This window comes from Thunnus thynnus, chromosome 23 (genome assembly GCF_963924715.1).
Source record: "Thunnus thynnus chromosome 23, fThuThy2.1, whole genome shotgun sequence".
Lineage (NCBI taxonomy): Eukaryota > Metazoa > Chordata > Actinopteri > Scombriformes > Scombridae > Thunnus > Thunnus thynnus.
The window spans coordinates 18,074,643-18,098,566 of NC_089539.1; the positions used below are offsets into that span (position 1 = coordinate 18,074,643).

Genomic DNA, 23,924 nt, shown 5'->3' on the forward strand with positions numbered 1-23,924 from the left:
CAGTGTGCTTTTTCCCACCACCAAATAAAAACAAGAAGAAATCTCATTTTCGGGGGGAATATGCTCACTTTATTTGAATGAACATGATGCTCTTGCACTGTAGGCTATAGGGAGGGGAGGGGGCTGCAACAGAAACGCAGCCTTTTATCATGATAATGCACACAGAAGCATGTAACAGACTATAATAGACTGTAGAGCTGGCTAGTCTGGCTGTTTATACAGAGAAACCAGTCGTGGGAGTTCACCTTCTCCCTGTTTTAAAATGTATAACAGGACTCATACCAAAGATAACGCTCTCCTCCCAGCTTTCTGTAAAGTGGAAAGTTGTCTAAATCTAAAAAACACCCCGTGTCGTGTGTTCTGTGAGGAAATCATTATTAAAATTGGTGTCTGTGGTGTGATGTGCATCCATATGAGGGGAGTCTCCATCAACACGGAAAAAACAAGCTAACGCCTGATGTGGGCACAAGCTGCTGCTCGGTCGCACATTCACGGTCAAGAGAGTCAGCTGGGCTGTCTGTCATCTCATGACCATTAAGTCAGACGGCAATGCCTCCACATGGCAAAGCACCCACACACACACACACACACACACACACACACACGCGCACACACACACAGAGAAAACGTCCTCGTGTTTCTGCTCTGTAACAATACCTTTTATTTACACACAAGCTCGGTTGTTGCTGTGAATGTTAGAAGGCCATGTAATGAAATGAGTATTTCCACAAATCTGTGCCAAGATTCTCCAAGAGAAAGTGTAAAGACAGGCGCGTTGTTAAAACGCCACTTCCAGTACCACTTTCAAAATAAAACAGATGTGATGGAAGAACGGCGGTCGACAGTTTACCCGAATGATTTGCTTGTTTCGTTCAACAAACATACCGAAAAACTCAAAGATATAAAAGCAACGAATCCATATGAAAAGGTGGAAGCAGAGGCTGTTAACTGACTCCCAGCGTGTCAGCTCGACTCAAGTCATGGCTCGGCATGGCTTCGCCCAAAACGATGGAAAAATGTAATAATGTTAGCCGAGTGGAGCAGTGAACTCGCCATATAAAGAAATGCGTCACGAGGCGATGAAAGTTCGGGCTGAAAGTAGAAAAAACCGTCAGAAACAGAGCGTTCAGAGCAGTCTGAAGCCGGTGCTTTTTGCTCACAGGGATTACTTCTACATACGTTTACCTCATTATTTGACACTTTGGCTTCGTTTAATATGAATATCCAACATTGTCACATTATATATATATATCTGAAAATAAGGAAAAGCATATCAGGTCCCCTTTAAAGGACCATTTCGCCAATTTTCAACCTTATCTCTAGCAATCCACATTAGAAGTATAGTGTCAAAAACAAAAACATCTGCAGTTGTTGCCAATGTTATCTGTGTTTCTGGGGCGCAGCTGCAAAATCTGTTGTTCTTCCGACACCAGCACCATCATTCGACATGTACAGTGACGTAGTTGGGGGAAAGGAAGAACTACAGGCTGTTTCAGCTTGGATTTCTAGTCTCTGTCTCTGGCATGATAAATATGAGCGCAGAGGATGATATGGACGAGGATACATCTTACAGTGTGTTGGCTGACTTGGATATTCAGCCGTATTTATTTGAGCCTGATTATACAGCCAAGGAAACGCAGAGGCCGAGGGTGCGACTGCATTAGCTGCAATGCATCCTGGTACATGTAGGCACTGCCGGCACGGCTTCATGAGCAGGAAAACTTGGCTTTCTTGGTCAATATAGCAACCACTGAGGAATTTATTGCTTCAATTGACGACATTTATCATCAACACTGATTGGACATCCAGATAAAATGTGGTGAAATTCCCCTTTAAGTAAAAGTACATGAGTATTAGCAGCAAATGTAGTTAAAGTATTGCAGTAAAAGTAGTGGTTTGGTCCCTCTGACTGATATATTATTATATATGACATCATTAGATGATTAATAGTGAAGCATCAGTGTTAGAGCAGCATGTTACTGTTGTAGCTGCTGGAGGCGGAGCTAATTAGTACAGTGGTTCCCAACCTAGGGGTCGTGCCCTTCCAAAGGGTCACCGGATAAATCTGAGGGGTCATGAGATGATTAATGGGAGAGAAAAGAAGAAAAACTCTGATACACAAATCTGTTTTCAGTTTTTGGACTTTTTCTCTAATCTTTGATTTTTGGTGAAATATTGGATCATTTGAACATTTATTGAAATGAAACCATGTGAGAAGTTTAGAGGGAAAAAAAAAATCACTATTTGGTGGAGCTGTTAACAACTCATAGACATGTCAAATGTGACCCCGACTACACACTGCTTTTTGTAAGACGTCATGAGCCAAAAAGGTTGGAAACCACTGGTTTCATCTTTAATTATGTGTTGTATTTTAAAAGCTTGTTATATTATCCATTGTGTCAAATCTTCATCTGAAAAGTAACTAAAGCTGTTAAATAAATGTAGTGGAGTAGGAAGTACAATATTTCCCTCTGAAATGTAGTGGAGTGGAAATGTAAAGTAGCATCAAATGGAAATACTCAAGTAAAGTACAAGTATTTCAAAACTGTACTTAAGTACAATACTTGCGTACTTAGTTACTTTCCACCACAAATAGTGACAAAGTCTGGATAACTTCTTACTTCCATGATGTGAAAGCACTCATAGGCTACACATGTGGCAAAAATCACGTGATCCACCACCCACAGCTACTTTCAAGCCACTTAGGCTTTCATTAGCTAATTGGCCCACGTGGGTGTTGGAGGCAATTAAGCTCCAGGTGAAATTTCAAGGGTTGCAATTGTAAAATAGCTCACTTGAGATTAACTTGAGTGCAGAAATCCTCCATAACTTGTACATCATGTGGGATTTTACACCAACTTTGATTTCCTTTCTTCAAACTAAAAGGCCTATTCAGTTACTGGCCATAGGATGACTTCAACGTTCATGCATGCAAAAGCAACTTGTGGATTCAGCATGGCTCCACTTGTAAAACCACTTGAGCCAAAAAAAAAAAACAGCAAATAAGTAGTTAAACCGTGTGTTGTGTTTGGGTTTTCGTCTGAAGGCCACCCTCCGTACTTCCCGTGCTGTCGCTGCTGCCTTGACGCAGCTGCTCCACGCTGACTGCGGCTCTGACTGTTCCGCTGCCCGCCGCCCTGCTGTCGGAGGCGGCTACAGCCTCGAGCCAACTGCGCGCTCTCTCCTTAACTAAACCACCAGCGTTTTAAAACAGGAACAAACGAAAGTCACACAAACCAAATACGAAACTGTGAATGTTACCGCCGAGTGGCTGAGCTCGGAGATATTTTCAGCCCCGGCGTGTTGATGCTCAGTCCCGCTTGCTCCCGACCACACAGCCGACGAAACCAATGAAAGCAGCTCCACGACACCAAAATTCCCACTCAAATCCCAATAAACAAAACACTCCCCTTATTAAATTTAAAAAAAAAGGAGATAAAACGCTTCCTACCGTAGACATGGGTCGGTGCGGGTGGTTCCTTCCTCTTGCGGCTGTCAAAGAGGCTGTGCGGTGCGGCAGCTGCGGACTCTCTGCCTCCTCCCACCGGCCGCCCCAGGGCTCTGGCTGCTGGGATACTTCCACCGGTTCGGCCCCGCCGACTGCCTGTCTGTCTGTCTGTCCGTCTGCAGACTACAGCAGTAAGACAGACTGCTACACAAATATGAGATAGTGAGTGAGTGGGCAGGGCGTGTCACCCCGCCCGTCTCGCCGGTGCACGCCGTGCTGTCGTATGCAGACCGACGCCAAATTTCATTCAAAAAATCCGGGAAGTTAATGTGACTTTCTTCATATAGATTCGTTGTTAGTTGGAAACAGGGGCGGACTTTACCATTAGGGACCCCCAACTAATGAAGCCCCAAACAGCTATAGATTTATTATGATGTTTAGATATGAAAAATGTTGAATTAAGTTACTATTCTAACTCATTTTACCCTGAAATAACTTTCAAAAGGCCCCCAAAGCACTTAAAAATATGCATCTGTATACTTCTACTTCACCACCACTACAACGTTTACTTGACAGTAAGGCTGAGCGATGCAGACAAAATCACATCACGATATTTTTGACCAAATACCTCGATATCCATATTGCAACAATATTGTAAGGATGACAACTGGTGCTTTCACAAAATGTTTACACATTTTATTTTTTGATAAATAATCATCAGTAATGTGGATATAATTAATAAGCAGGTAAAGACAACTAACAGAACAGCTAGAAGAGTCTTTATCAATATATTGCCCATTTCTACCTGACAGATAAATGTTATTGATTACGTTGCAGATTTTACTCACAAAATATAACAAATAAATATGATGCATTATTATTGATTAAACTACCCAGCGTTATGTAAGAATTAAAAGCTCCACCTCACCTCTCTTTCAATTCAAATTTGAATGCAGGACTTTTACAGTATTTATACTGTTGTATTAATAGTTTTACTTAGGATGAAAGTTTTGAGTATTTCTTCCAATACCAGCATTACCAGTAAGAGAAAGGGTGAAAATGAAGCAGGACCTGCTGGGGCCTCCATATCACTAAATCTGGTTGGAAAGAAAACAAGTGAAATCTTTTTTTCTGAATTATCAGTGTTCAATTCAGCATTTGCAAAACAAAAAAAAAATAGCAACACATAATTTCATTGAAGTAGGCAGTTGTGTTGATAATTATCAAAGGCGAGGAGATTATTTCTCTCATCACGCTCATTTGGGTGATTGATCAGTTATTATTTCACAAAGCAAAGCCTGAGGGAATATGAGTTGAGTGATAGGCTATTTTTTTTTTTTTTATTGTGTCATATTAGGTTTCCTCAAGTATCACATGGATCTATGATCTTATGTAGATGTATTTGTGGGTCCTTGACAAAGGAAATGATGGCAGCTTGTGAATAATCTCTTGAGTTTTTACTCGGATTTAGCACTTTTCAAAATATATTGTGACTCCCACGTTGACCATTTATCGACACAATCAATACAATAAGATAACAATGAAACACATCCATGTTCAGTCAATGATCTAATAAACTTTGAGTGTCTCTAAATAATTTGAAAAATTATGCCACTCATCTCCTAAAATGATCCATTGATCGCTCTTAAACTGAAGCGATTGTTCATTTTGCAGCTAAAACATTATGTCCTTACAGGACATTTCTATTGACGCCCACATAAAACATGCAAGACCCATCATTCACTGCCCTGGTTACAAAACACTCATGTATAATTAAAGTTATCAAATATCAGGCATCAAATACCTCCATCCGTTATTACAGCCATCCTGTTGCCTGGAGAACACTTATAACTCCACTTGGTGCCATTATTCCTCATCTTACAGCTTTGATTATCATTCACAATTCATTCACTGCACTTAGCTGAAGGGCACAGATTTTGCTTTTAGCCGTAACTGCGCCATAACTTTAATATAATTGACAAAATAGATCACTATTCATTGGAGAGGACACACGGCTGCACGTGGCAGAAAGGTCCTGGCGAATAAATGTGTGCGTGTGCATGCATGAGTGTGCTTGTGAGGTATAAAAATGTCTGCTCAGGACAAGTCTAGTGGCTTTTACTCCCCCCACAAACCTCAAAGTGGCCATTGGCTGCTGACAGGATGTGCTGTTGCTGTCTCTTTTTTTTAATAAAAGTTGCACAGGAACAGGACAACCCTCCACCTTTTCTGCAGGTAATCCTCGTTGTGCAACTTATTATTTGTTGTCCCTTATGTGTTTGTTTTCCTCAGAAGCATTTAACCACTGCACCATGATCCAGGATATCTTTTTTTTTTGCAGATTGCTGAAATGTTTAACACAGAAAGTCATGGCTTATACACTCCGAGTGCTGATCACTCACTGAGCATGAAATGCTGCACGCTCAGGACTTTCTAGAGTCTGTGTTTTTCTGCCATATGAGCAACTGCAAGTTAATTAATTTTCCTGCAACTCTCAGAAAATCTGGCTAACTAATGAGGAGGGAACAGACCCCCTCCTTGTTTTGTAAACCTGCGCAGCTTCACCGGCTTCACACACAAAGCCCTTGCAAATGAGGTGACGTGGAGATAAGGAGGAATCCGCTTTTCATGCAGCAAAACAATTCCTGGCTCACCTCAGATGAAAGCATCTATTAAGTTGCTCCGGGCTAAAGTGAGACAGTCACAGACCTAGATATTGAAACTCTTGATCAGTGCAGATGCTGTTTAAGATTTTTTTTTTTTTTTTTTTGTGCAGTACAGAGAAGTCTTGTTGGAGGGTGAACTCATTGTACTTTGTGTTATCTCTGCACTGCAGTTATTTCACTGGCAGTGTGTTTAGTGTTGATGAGATGCTACAGAATAAAGCAATTCAGTGAGGGAGAACACCAGAGATGTCAGCGGAGGGAGTAAAGCCATCCATCAAACACTGCTGTGAAAATCTGAGTCATACCTACTGTCAATTATATTAGTATGTGTGTTTGGATGATACATTAGGACAGTGTGTGGTGCTGTCAGATGCAACTGAGATTTAGAGATATGAGCTGCAGCTTTAAATGAGCAGCTTTAACCCATGGAACAACTATAAAACACCCTTTTCATCATCTGTCTGCATATCAGCTGCTGAATATTACCAATAATTTGAGCCTCACATTGTCTAAAATGCTACTGGTTGCCTTTGTGCCGTTTGATAAACACGTCGAAGGTGGTCCTTCAACCTTAACGTCCTCTGTGTCTCTTCAGAGAGAGCAGAGCAGTCTGTTAAGGCCTGCGCTAAGCTTGTCGTTCTCCCAGAGGAGACATGAGTACCTACAGCTCTGGATTGATTTGTTCCTGTGGAGAACACAGACACCACCAGCCAGCAGCTTCCAGCCGGCAGCAGGCAGCCTCGACCGGCGCTGCCTCTGCGGGAGAGCTCGTTGTCCTTCTCCTGCGGTGCTTCATCGCTCACTCTGTGCTGCTTTTGTGCCTCCTTTCAGCTCGATGCACAGACCTCTGTATACATGTGTCGACACCTTACTAATGCCAAAGCACGTGAAGGATATTTGACCTTTTGTTCATGACAGTAGATTAGTTAAGGCAAAACAGGAGCAGAGTCACACCTGTGGACATGTTAAATCAGGTCTAATGAGTGCTAAGATGTCTAATCCAGTCTTAAATGAATGATGTCACTAAATGCAATTATTTCATGTGGATTGCAACATGATGTATGAGTAAAAACCACAATATCAGTTTAAGGGAGTGTGGTGGAGGAAGGTCACAAAAGCAGCATTTGAAGGGAATAAAAGCCTTTTTTTAAAAAAAATACGTTTCATGCATAAGCAACTAGGAAGTAACACACAACACTAGCCAGGAATAAAAATGTGTGTTACATAATGTTATTCAATATGCATGTATGCAAATATCATACGATGTTCTGTAGCTTATGAAATCACCATGGCACGCTGGCTTGTAAAATCCCTATAACATTTTATTAGAGGGGAAGGCCTGACTAATAACTTTATGTAAGTTCAACAATTATGAAACCAAGCAGCAGAAAAATATAAGCCTGGTCTGCACTGACCTCTAGTGGACATGTGGGACACGTGCACACAAGGCATTAAAACCCACCAGATGTTCAAATCAACCAGCTCGAGGTAAACAGGAAACGTTCAGTGATTATATATTGTGTATTTAAAACCACAATCCACATGATCAAGTACAATCATGAGGGACAAATCCCCCTTTTTTTTCCTTTTAGTATTATATCTGCAGAATCTCAACTCGCTTATCAGATGCCTCCATGTGGCCAAATGGAGACACTGCAACAGTAAAACATTTGAGGAGGAAGCTTACACAGTGTTTATATATTAATTGGATTTATTATATTTATTTATTAGGCTTCCTTCATGAAGTATGTGACAAACCTCCATCTGCTGATGAAGACCATGAGCTGCAGCTGATGAAGATCATGAGGCGCAGCTGCAGGAGAAATCTAGTAAGTGGACCTTGAGGTAAAGAGGCACATTTTTTTACACATGAAGTTCAGTTTACTCATCATGAGCCTGTGAAAATGGTTGTGCGGCTGTGTACATGTGGAAAAATAACCACGATGATGTCACTGTGATGTCATCAGGGTTATGGGCTCAGGCTCGAGGCATCAAATCTGAATAAACTGAAAGCCTGTGTTACAATTTTTGGAGAGGGGGAGGTTTTTGAAAGAAGTGGGCATTTAGAAGACATGTAAGGTTTTGTCTCATGAAAAAACACTGTTAAGTTGCATTGTGGGAAATGTAGGATCTAGTGTTTTAGGGGCTTGACCTACAGCTTACTAAACACTAAAAGTCAGGTTATCTCTGCTTCTGCTGCTTTGATTTTGGCCATTTCTTCAACTTTATGGAAGTACGCAGCTTATAAATGCTAAACAGGGGAGTAAATAATAATAATAATAATAATAATAAAAACAGACAACCATAATAAATCACACAGCAGCATATCCTAAATGAATCTTTCATGTGTCAAGATTTTCTTTTTATTTGACAGCGTTTCAGAATATCATACAGGTAAACAAGATTTTTGCAAAAGTTAATATATCCATAGTGTTGCATTTCATAAAAATAGTTGCTCCACTTACAGTCTTTGTGACCATCAACAGTACACTGAGTCATATTTATAGAGATATTTGTTCAGGGTCTACACACTGCTATAACACTACACAGTGATACTGAGCCGCTCGGGGTTTATGGTGCAGCGTGTGTTGTTAATTCAGCACACACATTTTTGCAAATACAACTCTAGATGTCTTCTTCTTCTTTTTTTTTTTTTTTTTTGATTTTTTTTTGTTCTTTTTCGCTTCCCGTAGAAAACTACTTACAATTTGGCTCGATGGACACAGTTCAAACGTGGAAAGCAGTGAGTTGTGCAAAGGCTGAGCAAACGTACACACATATTATTTTTTTTGTTTGTTTGTTTGTTTTTGCGTCAAACAGAAGTCACAAAATAAAGGAGCAGTCCGGTCAAATGGGCATGAAGATTCAGTATTTAAGCAGCTTTTTTTTGCTACCTTTTCTCTGACAAATGTTAAATTTAGTTTTGGGGCTTTTTTTTTTGGGACATTGTACCATCTACAAGTGATTGAAGAGCTGAGCCGTTGGTGCCTGGCTGATGATTTTCTCTGTTCCCTGACACAATAATTCATATCCTAAAACCCCTCTGTGTGAGGTTGTGCTTTAAAGTCAGTCCCCTTATTCCTTGTGTAATTACAGATTACAATGGCAAACATAATTACTTGTCTCCCTTTGCTCTATCATTCTTTCAACAGTTTGCACTTCCCTCACCAGCGGAAGGAGAAGAAACTTTTGTTCTATTCTTTTTTTTTTTTCTTCTAATAATATTGGCTCATTCAGAGGAAAAATTACCACTTCTGCACAGAAGATACAGATGCTAGTATAAGATTTGTAGCTCTTAAAATGATCAGCTTATTGTATAAAAAAAATGTACAAGAGCGTAGCTTTCAAAGAAAACCTACAGGGAGCTTTGGGGTGCAGATGCACGTCTTAATATCATAGACCAAATCGACCCAAAACAAATCAACAGACGGCGGCTGTGACGGGTGCAAACTCTCCTCAGCCGGGCCTGGAAATGATAGAAATGTTTCCTTTTCAAATTGAGGGCGATCAGTCAGGTTACGGATGGTTACGCGAGTGAGCTTTTGACAAGTGAGATTAATTCTCTTGTGACTCACCATCAGATTTTACTAGTTTAGTTTGTTTTTGGTTTTGATTACACAATCTTATATAAGCAGTTCTTCATGGAAATTACTAATGTCAGACCTCATTAAGAAATCAGCAATGAAAACTATCATGACCCAAAATGAACCACTTGCACAAATATGGACCATCAACACCTCTGGTAATGGACTTATTTTCATACACAAGCTTGTGAAATAAATGATATTTCACCGTATCACACTCGCATCTGAAAAAATACAGTTTATTATTTATATTCTGTAAAGTTGGAGTTGTATAGCAGCCTGTTTTGAACCCTCTCAAGTATTTTGGAGTTGAACCTTTGACTAAAAAGCCAACCTCTCTTGTCAGTCTAAGGCACTCTGCCCCTCGGTATCAAGCAAGCTCCTTCTCTCAGCGTCCGGCTGGACACCACCGTTGTGGATTGCTTTGTTCGTTAAGCACAGAAATGAGAAAAATGGATTGACACGACATCCCCGCTGAACTCCCAAATAGACCGTGCAGCCGACCGCAGCAGGCCCTGCCGAGACCCCGAACTGCAATCACAGGGCTGAACGGGAGTGTAGAAGAGGGAGAAGTTGGTGTGGTGAAAGTTCTCGTCCATATTTTTGCGCCGCTCTGCTCAACCAAGCGTGGACTAGAATTTCCATCGGCTCAACTAAGGTTCTTTTCACTTAAAGATGATCTTATTTACAAAATGATCCCACATATTCATATTCATTATAATATATCTATGTCTATAATCATCTGATAGATTATTCAAGACAGATTCAGGCCCATTCAGTCTCTGTTAAGGCAAAGTTCTGTTGATGAGTAAATTTCATCTTTGCTGTCACTCTTTGTCCCATTCGCTCTTGTCAAAAACAGGCAAACCCTCTTTTAAACATTCCATTTCATAAAATAGACTCCATTGCGTAGATATATATAAAAAAAAATCCATTGGTAACCGACAGTTGCTTCCTGTCAGTTGTTTATATCTCAATGTTCGTCCCCTGGTTCTGCTGCTGCGGAAATTTGGGGGGGGCTGGGGGGACTTGAAATGGAGTTCTTCAATGTTTGTACCTCCCAAATGATTCCCCGTCACGCTACACACACACATTCTTGCTTGCTCTTCCGTTTTTTTTTTTTTTTAAAAAGTGGGTGATTTTTCCAGTTCTTAAGGTGGTGGGTGTAAAATATTTCTCAAAATAATTTAGAGTACAGTATCATAAATAAAACTCTAAAAATACGTGGTCCAGATCACCCTGCCCCCCCTTGGTTTTGACTTTATGGGAGAACGAGTTACGCGGAGGGGAAATAAAGGGAAGGAGCAAGGGCACAGGAAGGCGTGAGGATGGTATTTTCATCCAGATGGGGGTGGTTTAGTTCAGATGAGTGTGGCCACTGCGCTCTGGACCACCGTGCTGGAGCTGCGGTGTTATCTGCTCAGCGTGGACGTGCCTGTGCGTAGCGTGCTGGGCAGCTTGTCTGATCCAGGGATCTTCCAAGGCCCAGGAGAGACCGTGGCCTTCCTCCCTGCTGCGCTGCCGCTGCTGCTGGTGCTCTTGATGGGCAGGCTGGGCCGGCTCTCTCCCAGGTCCCTGTCCAGTTCCCTGGGCCTGGGCTTGCTCTGCTCCAGCTCCACCTGCTGCTGCTGCTGCCCGCTGCTGTAACGCTCCACATCGTCCCTGCTGTTCCCGTTAGTATGCGGAAGCATGGAGCCGCTGGGAGACTGGGTGGTTTCTCTTTTCCCACCGGGAAAGCTGCTGTCCCCAGTATTTCTCTCCTTGGACCTCCCTCTGGTGCTTCTGGAAGGTTTGTGCTCCCCGCTCTGCCCCTCTTTGCCCCCTTCCCCCTCAGTAGTGGGCTGCACCCTGTGCCCCTTGTGGGTGGACCTGCCACCCTCTTTCTTTGCTCTGCCGCTCCCGCCGGTTGTAGCCACTCTCCTCCCCTGGCTGATCGGATCCGGATTTAGCAGCTCGGACTTCTGGGGGCTCTTCGAACGCTCTGTCCTGCTGTCTCGTGTCACCGGGTCTCGAGGGACGTCCAGAGGCGGCAGGTGAGGTGGGTCGGGGGCTGGGGCCAGATGAGATGAAGGCGATGACATGGAAAGGCTGTCGATGGGAGGGGCTACTTCCGACAGGCTTGGGGAGGCTGAAGGGCAAGCATCCCATGAGGCGGCATTGTCTGGAACACACATTCACAGAGTCAATAATGTAAAACACAAACGCGCTCTTTCACTCTGCTTAAAAGCTTGCACACATGCCACCGCACAACCAAAAAAACGCAAAACACTAAATCAAAACAAAAATAATTATCACAGCAATCATTCCTACTCTACAAGCTGAAAGCATTAAAGTAAACATCACAGCGGCTCTACAACCTACTTCCCATCGTGTCACAGGGCAACTCTACTTTTAGGCAACATCAATCTGCCTCCCCTCGCTCTCTTTAAAGCCCCGGCCAATCTAAAACCTTGGCGGAAAATCGAAAACAGGTTTAATGAAATGGATGATGTGCCCAATAGGGTGGTGCTTTAGTGAGAATGAAAACCTCAGGGGCTGAGTGCCTCTCGCTCTCTCCCTCTTTTAAGCCTGAAGAACTCTGTATCCAGAGTAGCAGCTGCAGTGAATCTACACCGCGCTCCTCCAAAACTCTCTACTCTCACAGACTGTTAGCTTCTGTTTCTGCACCGATGAGTCTCCGTCCCTCAGCCATCAGTCATTTTCAGCGGGCTAGGCAGGGGGGCAGAGGCTAGGTTAGCTACACAAGCGCCATGAGGCCCAATTATAAAGAGAATCTCATGCAGCGCTGGAGCATATTAGATGCAGAGCTAAGAGCAGTACCTGGTCACTTGTGAGTACTCTGGAACGTAACAGTCTTTTACTTTTACCTGGTACAATGAAGTGACATCAGGCTCATAAATGGCCCTACAGTATCTGTGTGTGTGTACCAGCATGACTTCAAGCAACCTGTGGTTATCACCCGCTGCACTAATGTCTTTTGTCAGCTCTCTTAAGGCTCCAGTCTCCTTATATTTCTGCTAAGTTAGCGTTTCACATTATATAAACTACAGCATGTACAGTATTTGAGGTGGAAAATTCATTCTTGACCTTGGAAACATTAATCTAAAGTTCAAGATGTGGTTGAAAGCCATGAAAAAGCTTGTAAGTGGACCTTGAATTAAAGTCTCCCTCCACTCAAAAATGAATTTTGCTTCTTGTTCCTTCATTTGGATGTTTGAGCTTCATTGTGCAGAATGATGTACGTGCAGAGTTTAACACTAGAAGACTGTTTTCACATTCATCTGTGAGTACCTACGATTTGAGCGCGATCCTGGTCCGCTATTCAACTTACACAAGTGTGATGTGGAAACTTGGAGCCTCCAGTGCACAAACGCTGAGAATGAACTTTACAGTGAAGTAGGAAACATCTCATGTCCAGCGGTTAACCTTTTGAAATGAATTATATTTGCATATTCATGTAATTTTAAGGATTTTAACGAGATAATTGAACTTTTTTTGTGTGGAAAAAATCATATCAGACACAAATTATTATTCAAAGTGGAGTATTTTATATGCATGTTAAAACTGGCCTAGAGGGCATCTTTAAGATTGTTTTTTTTGGTTAAACTAAAATATGTATGGTCCTCAGTAGGTGTCGAATTCACTTATTAGTGGGAATATTAAGTTTAAAAAGAGACTCTGACTATATGATTATATGTTGTATTTATTCAAGAAAGAGAAATAACATAATTTGTATGTATGTTCTATTTAAGAGTAGCACAAAAGTACAGACCATGTATTTGTCAAACTGCAAAATAAATGCAGTACAAATGCAAGAATAGAAGCAATTATCTTATTTAACTTGAGATTTAAGAGAGCTCAGGAGGTGTCTTGAACTGAGTAGTATATTGTCCAAGTTGTTTTTGTTTCCGTTTTGACCTATTTCATACATTTTCACATGTTAATTAGTCTGAGAAAATCACATCCTTGAGTAATCTAAAGTCTAACGAAAAACTGAAGTTGCATTATGGGAAGTTTAGGATCCAGTGTTTTTGGAATTTGACCCATATCTTCACTCTCTGCATTATGAAATCACAGGAGTACTCTTTAATTGCTACTTGAGATATCCATGGTTTCACACAAATGAAATTAACTTAAAAACATTACAGTCATTTAAGATTTTGCAGAACGTCCTCTCACTGAGAAAATGTATGTTTAAAAGAAATAAACAGAAGGGCGGATGATTCTGAAATCCTTGTGTCTGATTTGCTTTTCCTCTCTGAGCATAAACGTGATTAACCATGTGATGTGAATGTTTGCTTTGCAGCAGTGACAGATGTCCTAAATAAACACTTGTGAGCTGCTCCTAAAGATAAGTCTTATTTTTCCACATTTTTATTCCTATTTGGGCTTTTTAGAGCGATTTTAAAAGCGTAATTCTCAGAAGTCTGAGCTCATGCTACTGTAGATAGAGGCACAAAAACACACACAATACCAAACACAGACAAGCGCACAATAATATTCATGCACATGCCCACAACCGTATGGTTTTATCCCGACAATACGCTGCTTATATTCTTGTTTTTCTGATCTTCGTTTTGCATTTAGCTGTTCCTAAAAAGCACAGCACAGGACCCTAAAACAAAAATAACTTGCTCCTTTGCACATTTGCATGCTAATGTTTTAAATAGCTGAATTGATCACCATAAATGATTCGCATAACCTTCCAGTATGCAAATACGGTAAACTACTGATGATAAATGCTGAATTGAGCCCACACAGAGCAGAACATGTGGCTGCTGCTACTTTTAGGCAGCAGGGTAACTCAGAAAGAGCGCAGATCTCTTAATGATGGAGCACTGTGTCTTCTGGCTGACCGCAGTAAGACTCCCTGTGTCTGTGTGCATATTAAATCCCCGCCTGGAAGAGGGCTGGCAGAAAAAGGGTTGACATAGGAGGGGGGGGAAATGACATCACCCTCTATTTCCTGTGTTTAAGGGCTGGAGGGTGACCACCAAGGCCTGATGAATGCATGTCACGGGGTGGTTTTAGTGCTGCGGGGCTCCCTTAAAGTGACTTTCTCTGAAGTGGGAGGGTGTGGAAAAGTGAGCGTCGTGCTGCTGCAGGAGCCACAGGAGTGAGTGGCGCATTGGAGTTTTATTACCCGCGGTGTCACACAAATAAATGTCCCCTCCCAGGCTCAATTCACGCTGCGCTGAGATTTCACTGGGTAAATAATCTGCCGCAATATTTCACGTTCATCTCCTCTGGCTGACTCAGGGTGAACGCTCATATTGCTGTATTTTTGGGCCTGTAGGTAGCTGCTGATTTATCTTTTGTTGGGGAGGAGAGTTATGTTCACTAATTTCACAACATCCTGCAGCTTGCAGCAATATTTGTTGATTATTTCATCAACCAAAAAGGTAGGATCTTCGACCGTTCGGGCTCTCCGTGCTTATATAACAAGTTGTTTTAATATAAAAGTGCCGAAAAGAATAAAAAGAATTAAAATCACACAACATGCAAAACCACAGCACAGAAAGCCAGGGTTAAGTGAAGAGAAAAACATTCGTATGGTCACAAACCGTGTCTTTAGAGTGGCCCATTAGGAAGAAATAGGGGGAGCCATGCTTGTCACTTTTCATGCACATGGAGAGACTGGAAGATACCATTCCTATAGAAGGGGAAGTAACAACCTAGACCAATCAATTAGTGATAGATCACTGAAATGGACAGAAGATAAACTGATGTTAGAAAAGACAAAAATTAGTTTTTTACAGTGTAGGAATACAGAATAAAGAGTATAAAGAATACAGCGAGTATTTAAAGTCAGAAGATATAACATGAATATAATGCATGCCAGAAAAAATGTTATCAAGAGTTGAAGTGATATTAGATAAGACACTGAAGAGAATATAGTTAAGAAAAGAGGTAAGAAATGATCCCAAAAGACAAAGAAAGTTGCCGTAGAAGTGAAATACATCGATACTTACCGTACTCTGGGACCTGCCCTGTGCCCCTTTTTAGGAGCAGACGAACACGCCTGCCTCCGGACTTGATCAGCTCGATGGCCCTGGCGTGGGTCATGTCACGGGTTGTTTCTCCATTGATCTCAATGATCTGGTCCCCTACCTGGATGTCAGGAAGTGTGTGACAGAGAATAAAAGAAGTTGTAAACATGTGTCAGAGAGAAAATGCATGCCTCCCCCCCCTCCCTGCACAAAGCCGGGCCCATGAAGAAGTGGTTTTCCCAGTTTGGTGTGGAAAAAACTGCACGGAGCCCTGACCTCGAAGCCATCCAACACCTTTGGGATGAACTGGAAAGCCGACTGCGATCCAAGCCTTATCGTCCAACATCAGCGTCCGCCCTCACTGACCTGGATGAGTGAGTTCAACTCGGTGTGGCCACATTTCTTACTCTCCTGAGGTGTTTTTTTTTGTTTATTTTTCACTTGTGCATTGTAATTTGTTCTCTATTACTATTCTGTATGTTTTAATGAACTGCTGTATGGATGTAATGTTTGGGTGTCCGCATACTTTTGACCCTATAGTATGAAAACACAATAAAGCCAGATATAATTCAATATAATGACTCATTATTTTATTGAATTTCATGCCTTCCATCTCAGGCTTTTTCTTAATAAATAAGGGAAGCAATTTCATAACACCTTCATACATTAGATATAATGTCACACAGTCATTATAATTAAGTATGTTGGACATTATTTATTAATCTTGCTACACATAGCAAGGAGAAATATTTTTCAAATAAAACAACATAAGAGTATCTATTCTATCGCCTTTATGGTAGAAACCATTTCAGATAGCCATGTCTCAAAGGAAGGAGGTCGTTGTTTAGTTGCCAACTTGACTGATAAACACTGTGAGTTCAGATTAGCCAAACACAACAAGCACTGGATCAGGACTGAGGCTACATTTATAGATTTCTAGAGTGCAATTAAAGCTCAATCACCAGTTACAGTGAAGCATAACAAAAGCAAAATGAAAGGTCTAACGTGCCATGAGGAGTTTCACATCTAGAACATGACAAAGATTAATATATTCTGTGCAATTTACTATTTGAATAATGAATATTGTATTAACTAGAATTAGATGACAGAAACACTAAATTAAAAACAAATGAGGTGCCATCGTGTTATATAAACGTCCTAATCAAGTTCACAAAGGTGAAAATCGGATGAGCAAATTACTGATGATGTTTGCAAACCTAAGATTGAATCAATTATGATGTGGCAGGTTTGGAAATGAGCACACTACGCATAAAACATAATATTAACAAGCCTCTTTTAGTATTGATTTATGGATCTATAATGCATTGGCTTCCCCATGAGCTTCCATAAGCATTAATAAGCATTACCAGCCATGAACTGGTGTCAGTTATAATTAATTTCTGCAGTAATTTGGACGTGTCATTTGGATAGAATTATGGTAGTCCACTTCTCATGGGGTGGTTGAGGAACGTATCAGGACACACCGATGAATACCAATGTCCGACCCATTTAAAACAACCATAACTGTGACAGCTAGGTTAACAGCCAGTGTAAATATTAACTGGACTATCTTTTTTTTTAAAGCACTACACCGCGGTTGTGACCAATCCCCGATGAACACGAGGACGGGTCAAAATGTCAATCCTCCCTCCTTCAAGTCTCTCACTTCTCAGCCCTTCAAGAGACGTCTCCGAGGTTGACTAATGGGGAGGATTCACCGGGAACAGGACAAAAAAACGTGCCGGCCAATTACGCTAACAAATGGAGAAGTCCTTCAGTAATGGCTGGGGTAATTTGAAAGTCAGGAACGGACTCGAGTCAAGAGAGGGGGGAGTCATTAGGTGTCATTACGGTGGTCTGATGAGAGGTGGAAGGCAAGACGGTTTGCTCATTAATCCTCACCTCTTAACAGCAGAGGAGAGCGATGTCCATTTTCATCTTTAATAAAGAGGGAACAAAAGTTGAATGAGACGGCACGTGAATGCTGATGGGAGCCTGCGGTGGAACTGAAGCAGGAGTTGCTTCTACAATTCGCACATTTCAGTCTTTTTATTGACGTTTAAAGCTTAGAGAGGTAATTACATGTGCTGAATGATTATCTTTAATAACCAATCACTTTGTATAATTTTCTTAAAAGCTTCCGCAGTGGCACTTGAACCACAAAAAAAGGGAGAGTTTCTTATTGTTCGGTGTCCCTGAAGAGTTTGTGGCTACTAGGGTCAAAATAGATTTTTTTTTTTTTACTCCTTTTTAAAAATGTGACAAAGTGCCTATTGAGGAGAAATGACTTGGCTTAAACTCAAAATGTCAGAGTAACTGCAGGGAGTTGCGGTGCAGCAGGGCTTTTTGGTTCTTGCACCTCAATACGTTTCAAAGCACAAATGAAATCCAAAGTGACAGGCATGTCAAATGCTTTTTAACCAATGTCTCACATTTACTTAAATACAGATTGATTCCTCTCTGCACCCGGAGGTATGGATCTAAGTTTGTTGGAGGAAGGATCAGAGTACTGTACGCTTTGTTTTCCTGAAATCTATTCAAGAGCAGAGCGTTGAGTCTCTTTCGATATCTTACCGGGAGTGTTACTCTCTGGCCGTTCAAGACAAATTCATGGCAGCTTATGATCGCTGACTTCAAGTGAAGCTCAAGATTCCCTCCTCCTCCTCTCCCCCACCTGAGTCTGGGCCCATCGGACCTCTATCGATTACACCTCCGTGGAGGGTAAGTAATACCTCCCCCAAGAGCATTTTGCACACATTATCTTTGACAGGTTCATTACAGATAAGGAATCTAGAGCAGACGGAGGCTATCAGCGCCAGACGTAAAGATTGGAGAACATGCAAGAAGGAGGAAAAAGAGGAATAAGAAAAAAGAGAGACGTGTTGGTTGCTGGATTAAATCTGCGTCTACAAATAAAGGAAGAAAAAAAGTTACTGTTTAAGTTGCAATGTGTGTTGTGGTGTTGCTGGCAGGAAAGAGTTTGGGATTTGCATTTTATTTTTATTACATCATAAATTCAGAAAATATGTGTTTGTTTTCTCTGACAGAATAACACAGTAGCAACTATAGTTAGAGGAGGAACTGTGCAGCTATGCAAACACCAAGGTATCATTTAAGTTCACACGTTTATATGTTTTATCTATCTTTATCTTCTGTTTAATATCATCTGGCGCTAAATAACAGCTGAGAGTTGAGGAGCAGCAATTTGGGAGGAGACAAACGTCTGGGAAAAAAAAAAAGGGAACCATCTCCGAGTTATTTTGACAGATTATTTTTTTAATCGAATGTTAAGAGTTGCTGTTGCAGCTTTGATAACATCAGACAATTACAGTGAGCGTTTGCTATGTAATCCAGAAAGATAGAAAACAGCTTAACCTTCTGAGAGGATGTAATAGCTTCCTTAAAGAGCAACTTAACACCTCCTGAAAATCTCGTTTCTGCTGACCTCCAGTGGTTTAACTTCTCACCTTGCTGCGGCGATGTAGAAAGTGTACTCCACAACCACAACACATCACATCCAGCAGCGATACTTGAAACTTTAAACCGAAGAGAGAGGTGTAAAATACTGTTTCTTCAGTGTGTGTGTGTGTGTGTACTCTCCGTGTTCTGCGACCGCGGACAGCTGTGGATGCACACGCGGTTCCATTCATACTTTTTAGGGGTTGCAGTTCACTCTCTCACTCTCTCGATGTAAAGGCGCTTATCATTTCAGCTGCTGTGTGATGCTGCAGTTATTTCATTAAGTCAAAGGAAAGAATCTGACACACAGCAGCTGTGGGCAACAAACAGAAAATCAGTACAGATGTTTCTGCAACATCCCGGATTACCTTCAGTGACACCTGAACAACATTAATGTAAAATTCAGACACTAATCTAACACGTTTCAGATCTGCCTGAGTCACATTAATACTATAGCTGTAGACATTTGGGTGAAATACTAGAGAAGTAAAAGAAACAAAATACATGGAAATTGGTTGGTGGTTGTGGAGAGCTCAGTGTGTGCACAGCTCTGCTAATTAAAGTCATACAATTTGAGGCTTTTGTGCTCTCTGCAGTTTTCATTATGGACCAATCTCGGCGCTGACATGTGGAGAAAAGCATGAAACACTGGAAACTGCTCCGCTCACAGTATCTTTCCTGTCTGTGATTCGTCCATGGCCTGTATGCATCTTGTTATGTGCAGCATCATATTTCTCCCCCCTCCCGCTGTTGCTCCATTTTAATTTCCATTCTGTTACATTAAAATACCAGTTTTGAGGAGCAGAGATATGCGGGGCTCGGCACAGGACCTACAGGACGGCAACGCGCTCACAGCTGCTGTTTTAAATGTTTCTGTTTACACAAATGAGAATCATAGAAAACCTGCTGTGTCTTTTTACTGAAAGTGTTATAATATAGGAGCGTTTGAGGGGACACAGTGATTCGTGACTTAAAAAGAATGTAGAAGGAGAGTAAAGTTGGGGGGGGGGGCAATGAGCTAGCGACCTACCCTCATCCTCCCGTTGCGGATAGCCGGTCCGTCCTCTGCCAGCCGTAGGACAAACAGGTCCATCTTGTACTCCCGTCCTCCGCGGATGCTAAAACCGAAGCCTTTTACGCTTTTCTCCAGCTCCACTGTGAAGAAGTCAAAGTCCTGTGAAAGCTGAGACAAGCAAAGATCAGATATGATTAGATTCAGTGGAGAAAACAGCAGGAAATGGTCTCTGTAAGTAAGAAAAACAAGTGAGGAAGAATGGAGTAAATGCCCGGTAAACATAATGCAACCAACAATTAAATTAAAGGTATTACTGATAAACAAGGGAGCTCTTCAAGTATATTTGCTTAAAATACCCTGAAAACATGTCTATGTCAGCTAGCTGTGTACTCTGCACACAGTCTGCTCAGTATTACCAACTTGACCACGACATGACTCTCAATACAAATGACAAAAGCTCTAACATTATCTAGTGTGAAAACATTGCTGGTATTTATTCAGACAGAAAGCCAACATCAGCTTTAATTAGAAATACATGAATACATTTATACAGAGAAAGAATTGCAGCATTTGTGAAGGAACACAAACAGAGGTAGAATGTAGCCCAATTTATCCAAATATCCTAAAAAACACAATGAAGATATGAAGGAATCAGCTCTAAATTACACAAAATCAGTAACAAATGGAAGCACTGGCTTTACATATATATATGTATATATGTATGGGTTATAGATAGCAACTTCATTAGTGGCATTTAATGTTGTCCGCTAAGTAACAAGACACTGCAGTGCAGAAACGCCAAATAACCCAAATAAATGTCTGCAGTAATTAAATACAATGTCACCATTACATCATTGTCCAGGAGCGAGAATTTACATGTTTTTTTTCATACATGTATGTATATACATATCTTCTAAACATGTCTAAGGCTAAACACTAACTGGTTTACTTTTAGTAAAGCAATAAATTCAGATTTTGGACATTTACGAATCATTTTGCACTACTTTGAGGGCATGACATAGTGCATAAATTTCACATTCAGAATTCAGACACTCAGATAAAATGGCAAAAGGTAAATATACTGCACTGTATAGTAAATACTGAGTGATTATGGACACCTAATCTGTCTGTCTTTTATCTGTATGTCTTTTGTATGTGAGTATGTGAGAGCCACTGGAAACTGGAGTCAAATTCCTTGTGCATCCAAACATATCTGGCCAATAAAGCTGATTCTGATAGAAAAAAACGTTATCTGCTTCAAAAATACAGTACCAGTCGGGCTCTAGATAAGAGTCAGCGATAGGATCTGTGGCAATTTTTTGTTGTGGAAAACATCCTTACTTGAACTGGAGGCATTCTGTAGTCTGGGATTGCGAACTGTCTGGCATCAGGAGCTAGTGGTCTGTAGTCCAGCAGCGGCGGGTGTCTGTAGTCAAGCGTGGGTGGCTGCCGATAGTCTGCCACAGGAGGGTGCCGGTAGTCCACCGGTGGCTGACGGTAGTCTGTGAACGGCGGCTGTCGGATGTCTGGTTTAACGTCTTGTCTCGCCTTCACCTCTGACCTGTAACTAACAGACCAATCAGAATGAAAGAAGAACTTCTCGGAGGATTTCTATTACTTCCATCATTACCTTCGGATGTGGCACATTACTTGTGTTATGTTTCGGTGCACTTAGGATGCTGTGAGAATAATGGTTTCTGACGATTTTCTGGCTCCTCAACTACTGACAAAGATGTCTTGTTTTGGTTTTCACTGACAACCATTAAAAATGACCTAAGTGGAAAAATTACACAGTTTTTCCTCCCGCATCACATAAAATCTTTATAATAGAAACAAGTTCTCTCAGAGGCAGGTAATGCTGAGTAGGGAAAAGCCAATGACACTGTAGATTTTGGACCCCTGTAGTTCTTGGTGAAATATTCAACAGATCTCTATAAAGACGCAATTTATGTAAATAATTTAGCAGTCCATAAGAGTTAAGTGATGTTATACAACAAAGTGGGGGGGAGGGGGGGGGGGGGGGGGGGGGGGGGAGAATGAGTGAGAGATGAATAGAGAGAGGAGATGAAATAGTGAGGAAAAAGACACTATCGGAGGGAGACAGAGAGAGACAAAAAGGTAGAAGGAGGAGGAAGAAACTGTAAGAAAAGATGAAGAAGATGAAAAAGTGTGAAGGGAATAAGAAGAATGGGGGACGATTGGGGATGAAAGCATCTGATTCACTCATACCTGCATTCTCAGAGGAACAGTGTTTTGCCCCAGAGACAGATAGAGGGGCTAGTCTATAATAAATACTTTGCTGCATCAGAAAGTCAAGACAGCCACAAATCACTATGTAACAGCATGAGGACGAAACGGCTTTCATTATAAGTCAACTGTTTGCTGCCACTTCATGGTCTGCCCCCCCCCCCCCTCGCCTCCCCTCCTCCACTCAATGAATTCATTTAACAAAATCAAAACTCATCTATCAGAGCTCTACTACCAGAGGGGACTGTAAAATACCACATAGAAAAAAAGTACCTTTGGGTCGTCAAGCCTTTTCCTATCAAGCAGCACATACCTGGAACATTATACCCATTCCACTATCACAAAGTATCTCCACATCTATAAAACAGTGGACAATCAATCATGCTTTCATAAACTGGTGTATGGGTTATGTCATTGTTTTACTACTTGTCTGTGCTTATGTGCTCTTGTATGTTTTCTTTTAATGTTTTTTATATGGTAAATGGTCAATGAAAATGATCCTGTATGGCTAAATCTGGCACATTTACATGATGGAACCAAGTGCTCATGTTAATTAATGTGCATTGTCCCTTCTTAAATAAAATAAACATAAAGCAGTCTTGCTCTTAACCCCTTATAAACTCCGTCTTACCTGCTCTCATGGGTGTAGGTCTGAGGCGGAGGGGCGGGCAGCTGGGTCACGGGGCTCTGGTGGGGCACCGGGTTGGGCTGGGAGACGGGCGGGCTGGGCTCCGAGACTGCTGAGGTGGGCAGGGAGGCAGAGACGCTGGGCTGGGTCTTGGGGCTGTGCTGCTGGGCCATGGGGCTCTGCTTCTCTGAGCTGGGGGCTGAAGGGGGGTTGCTGATCTCTGGGATTAAGAAGGAAGGACAGAGCATGAGAAAAATACAAGCACGACGAGTACTTTTAACCTTTATCTAACCAGGTAAGGTTGGTGCTTAAAATTAGTTGTGTTTCTGTCCAACCAATGAATGCAAGGCCAATGGAGCTGCAATGACTAGTCAATTGATTGATTACTTGATTGACAGAAAATTCATGTGCAACTGTTTTGATCATTGAAGGATTTAATACCATTTAATGTTATTTACTGTTTAATATAACTCAACAACAAATAAAACAAGACATTTTAAGATGTCATCGTGGGCTTTGAGTAATTATAATTCATTTTTTCAAAATTTTCTGACATTTTATAGATGAAATGATTAATCAATAATAAAAATAATTGTTATGCAGCTCAATATTCATCCTGCTTTTAGTTCTGGTTTGGTTTCCACCAACTCCAATGGAAAATATCTGGCTTTTTAAATGCTCCACTGTCCTCATGAGCTTGTTGCTAACTTTGTCTGCTGTCAGATGCTGGGCAGGTAGTGCACAGTGAGTCTATCAGAGCTTTTTTTGCTGAAAACAGCTACTTGTTGCTTCTGAAAACGGTGTTGATCGGAGCAGTGAGAGTGAACCAAAACAGTTAAGTTGTGCAACGTAAAACCAAAACAATGAGCTGAAAGACAGTAAAAGGC

At 41.4% G+C, this 23,924-nt stretch overlaps 2 protein-coding genes across 7 annotated transcripts in view; both read right to left on the minus strand.

Annotated features, from left to right (window-relative positions):
- si:dkey-97m3.1 (fatty acyl-CoA reductase 1) overlaps positions 1 to 3,650 on the minus strand; it is a 60,290-nt gene extending 56,640 nt beyond the window's left edge. The window contains exon 1 of one of the 2 annotated variants that reach the window (XM_067581066.1): positions 3,452 to 3,650. In XM_067581066.1, coding sequence (XP_067437167.1) covers positions 3,452 to 3,460 — 9 coding nt within the window. In that variant the 5' untranslated portion in view covers positions 3,461 to 3,650. Of the gene's footprint in view, positions 1 to 3,261; positions 3,360 to 3,451 lie in introns of those variants that run through there. The other variant, XM_067581067.1, reaches the window with a different exon arrangement.
- Positions 3,651 to 8,444: 4,794 nt separating this feature from the next.
- The window catches only part of magi2a (membrane associated guanylate kinase, WW and PDZ domain containing 2a), a 236,932-nt gene continuing 221,452 nt past the window's right edge, over positions 8,445 to 23,924 (minus strand). For 4 of the 5 annotated variants that reach the window (XM_067582371.1, XM_067582373.1, XM_067582374.1 and 1 more), the window contains 5 exons: positions 23,041 to 23,257; positions 21,504 to 21,729; positions 20,174 to 20,330; positions 15,671 to 15,805; positions 8,445 to 11,859 (listed from right to left, as the gene is read on the minus strand). In XM_067582371.1, the coding sequence (XP_067438472.1) occupies positions 11,111 to 11,859; positions 15,671 to 15,805; positions 20,174 to 20,330; positions 21,504 to 21,729; positions 23,041 to 23,257 (1,484 nt within the window). In that variant the 3' untranslated portion in view covers positions 8,445 to 11,110. Of the gene's footprint in view, positions 11,860 to 15,262; positions 15,352 to 15,670; positions 15,806 to 20,173; positions 20,331 to 21,503; positions 21,730 to 23,040; positions 23,258 to 23,924 lie in introns of all 5 variants that reach the window. The other variant, XM_067582375.1, reaches the window with a different exon arrangement.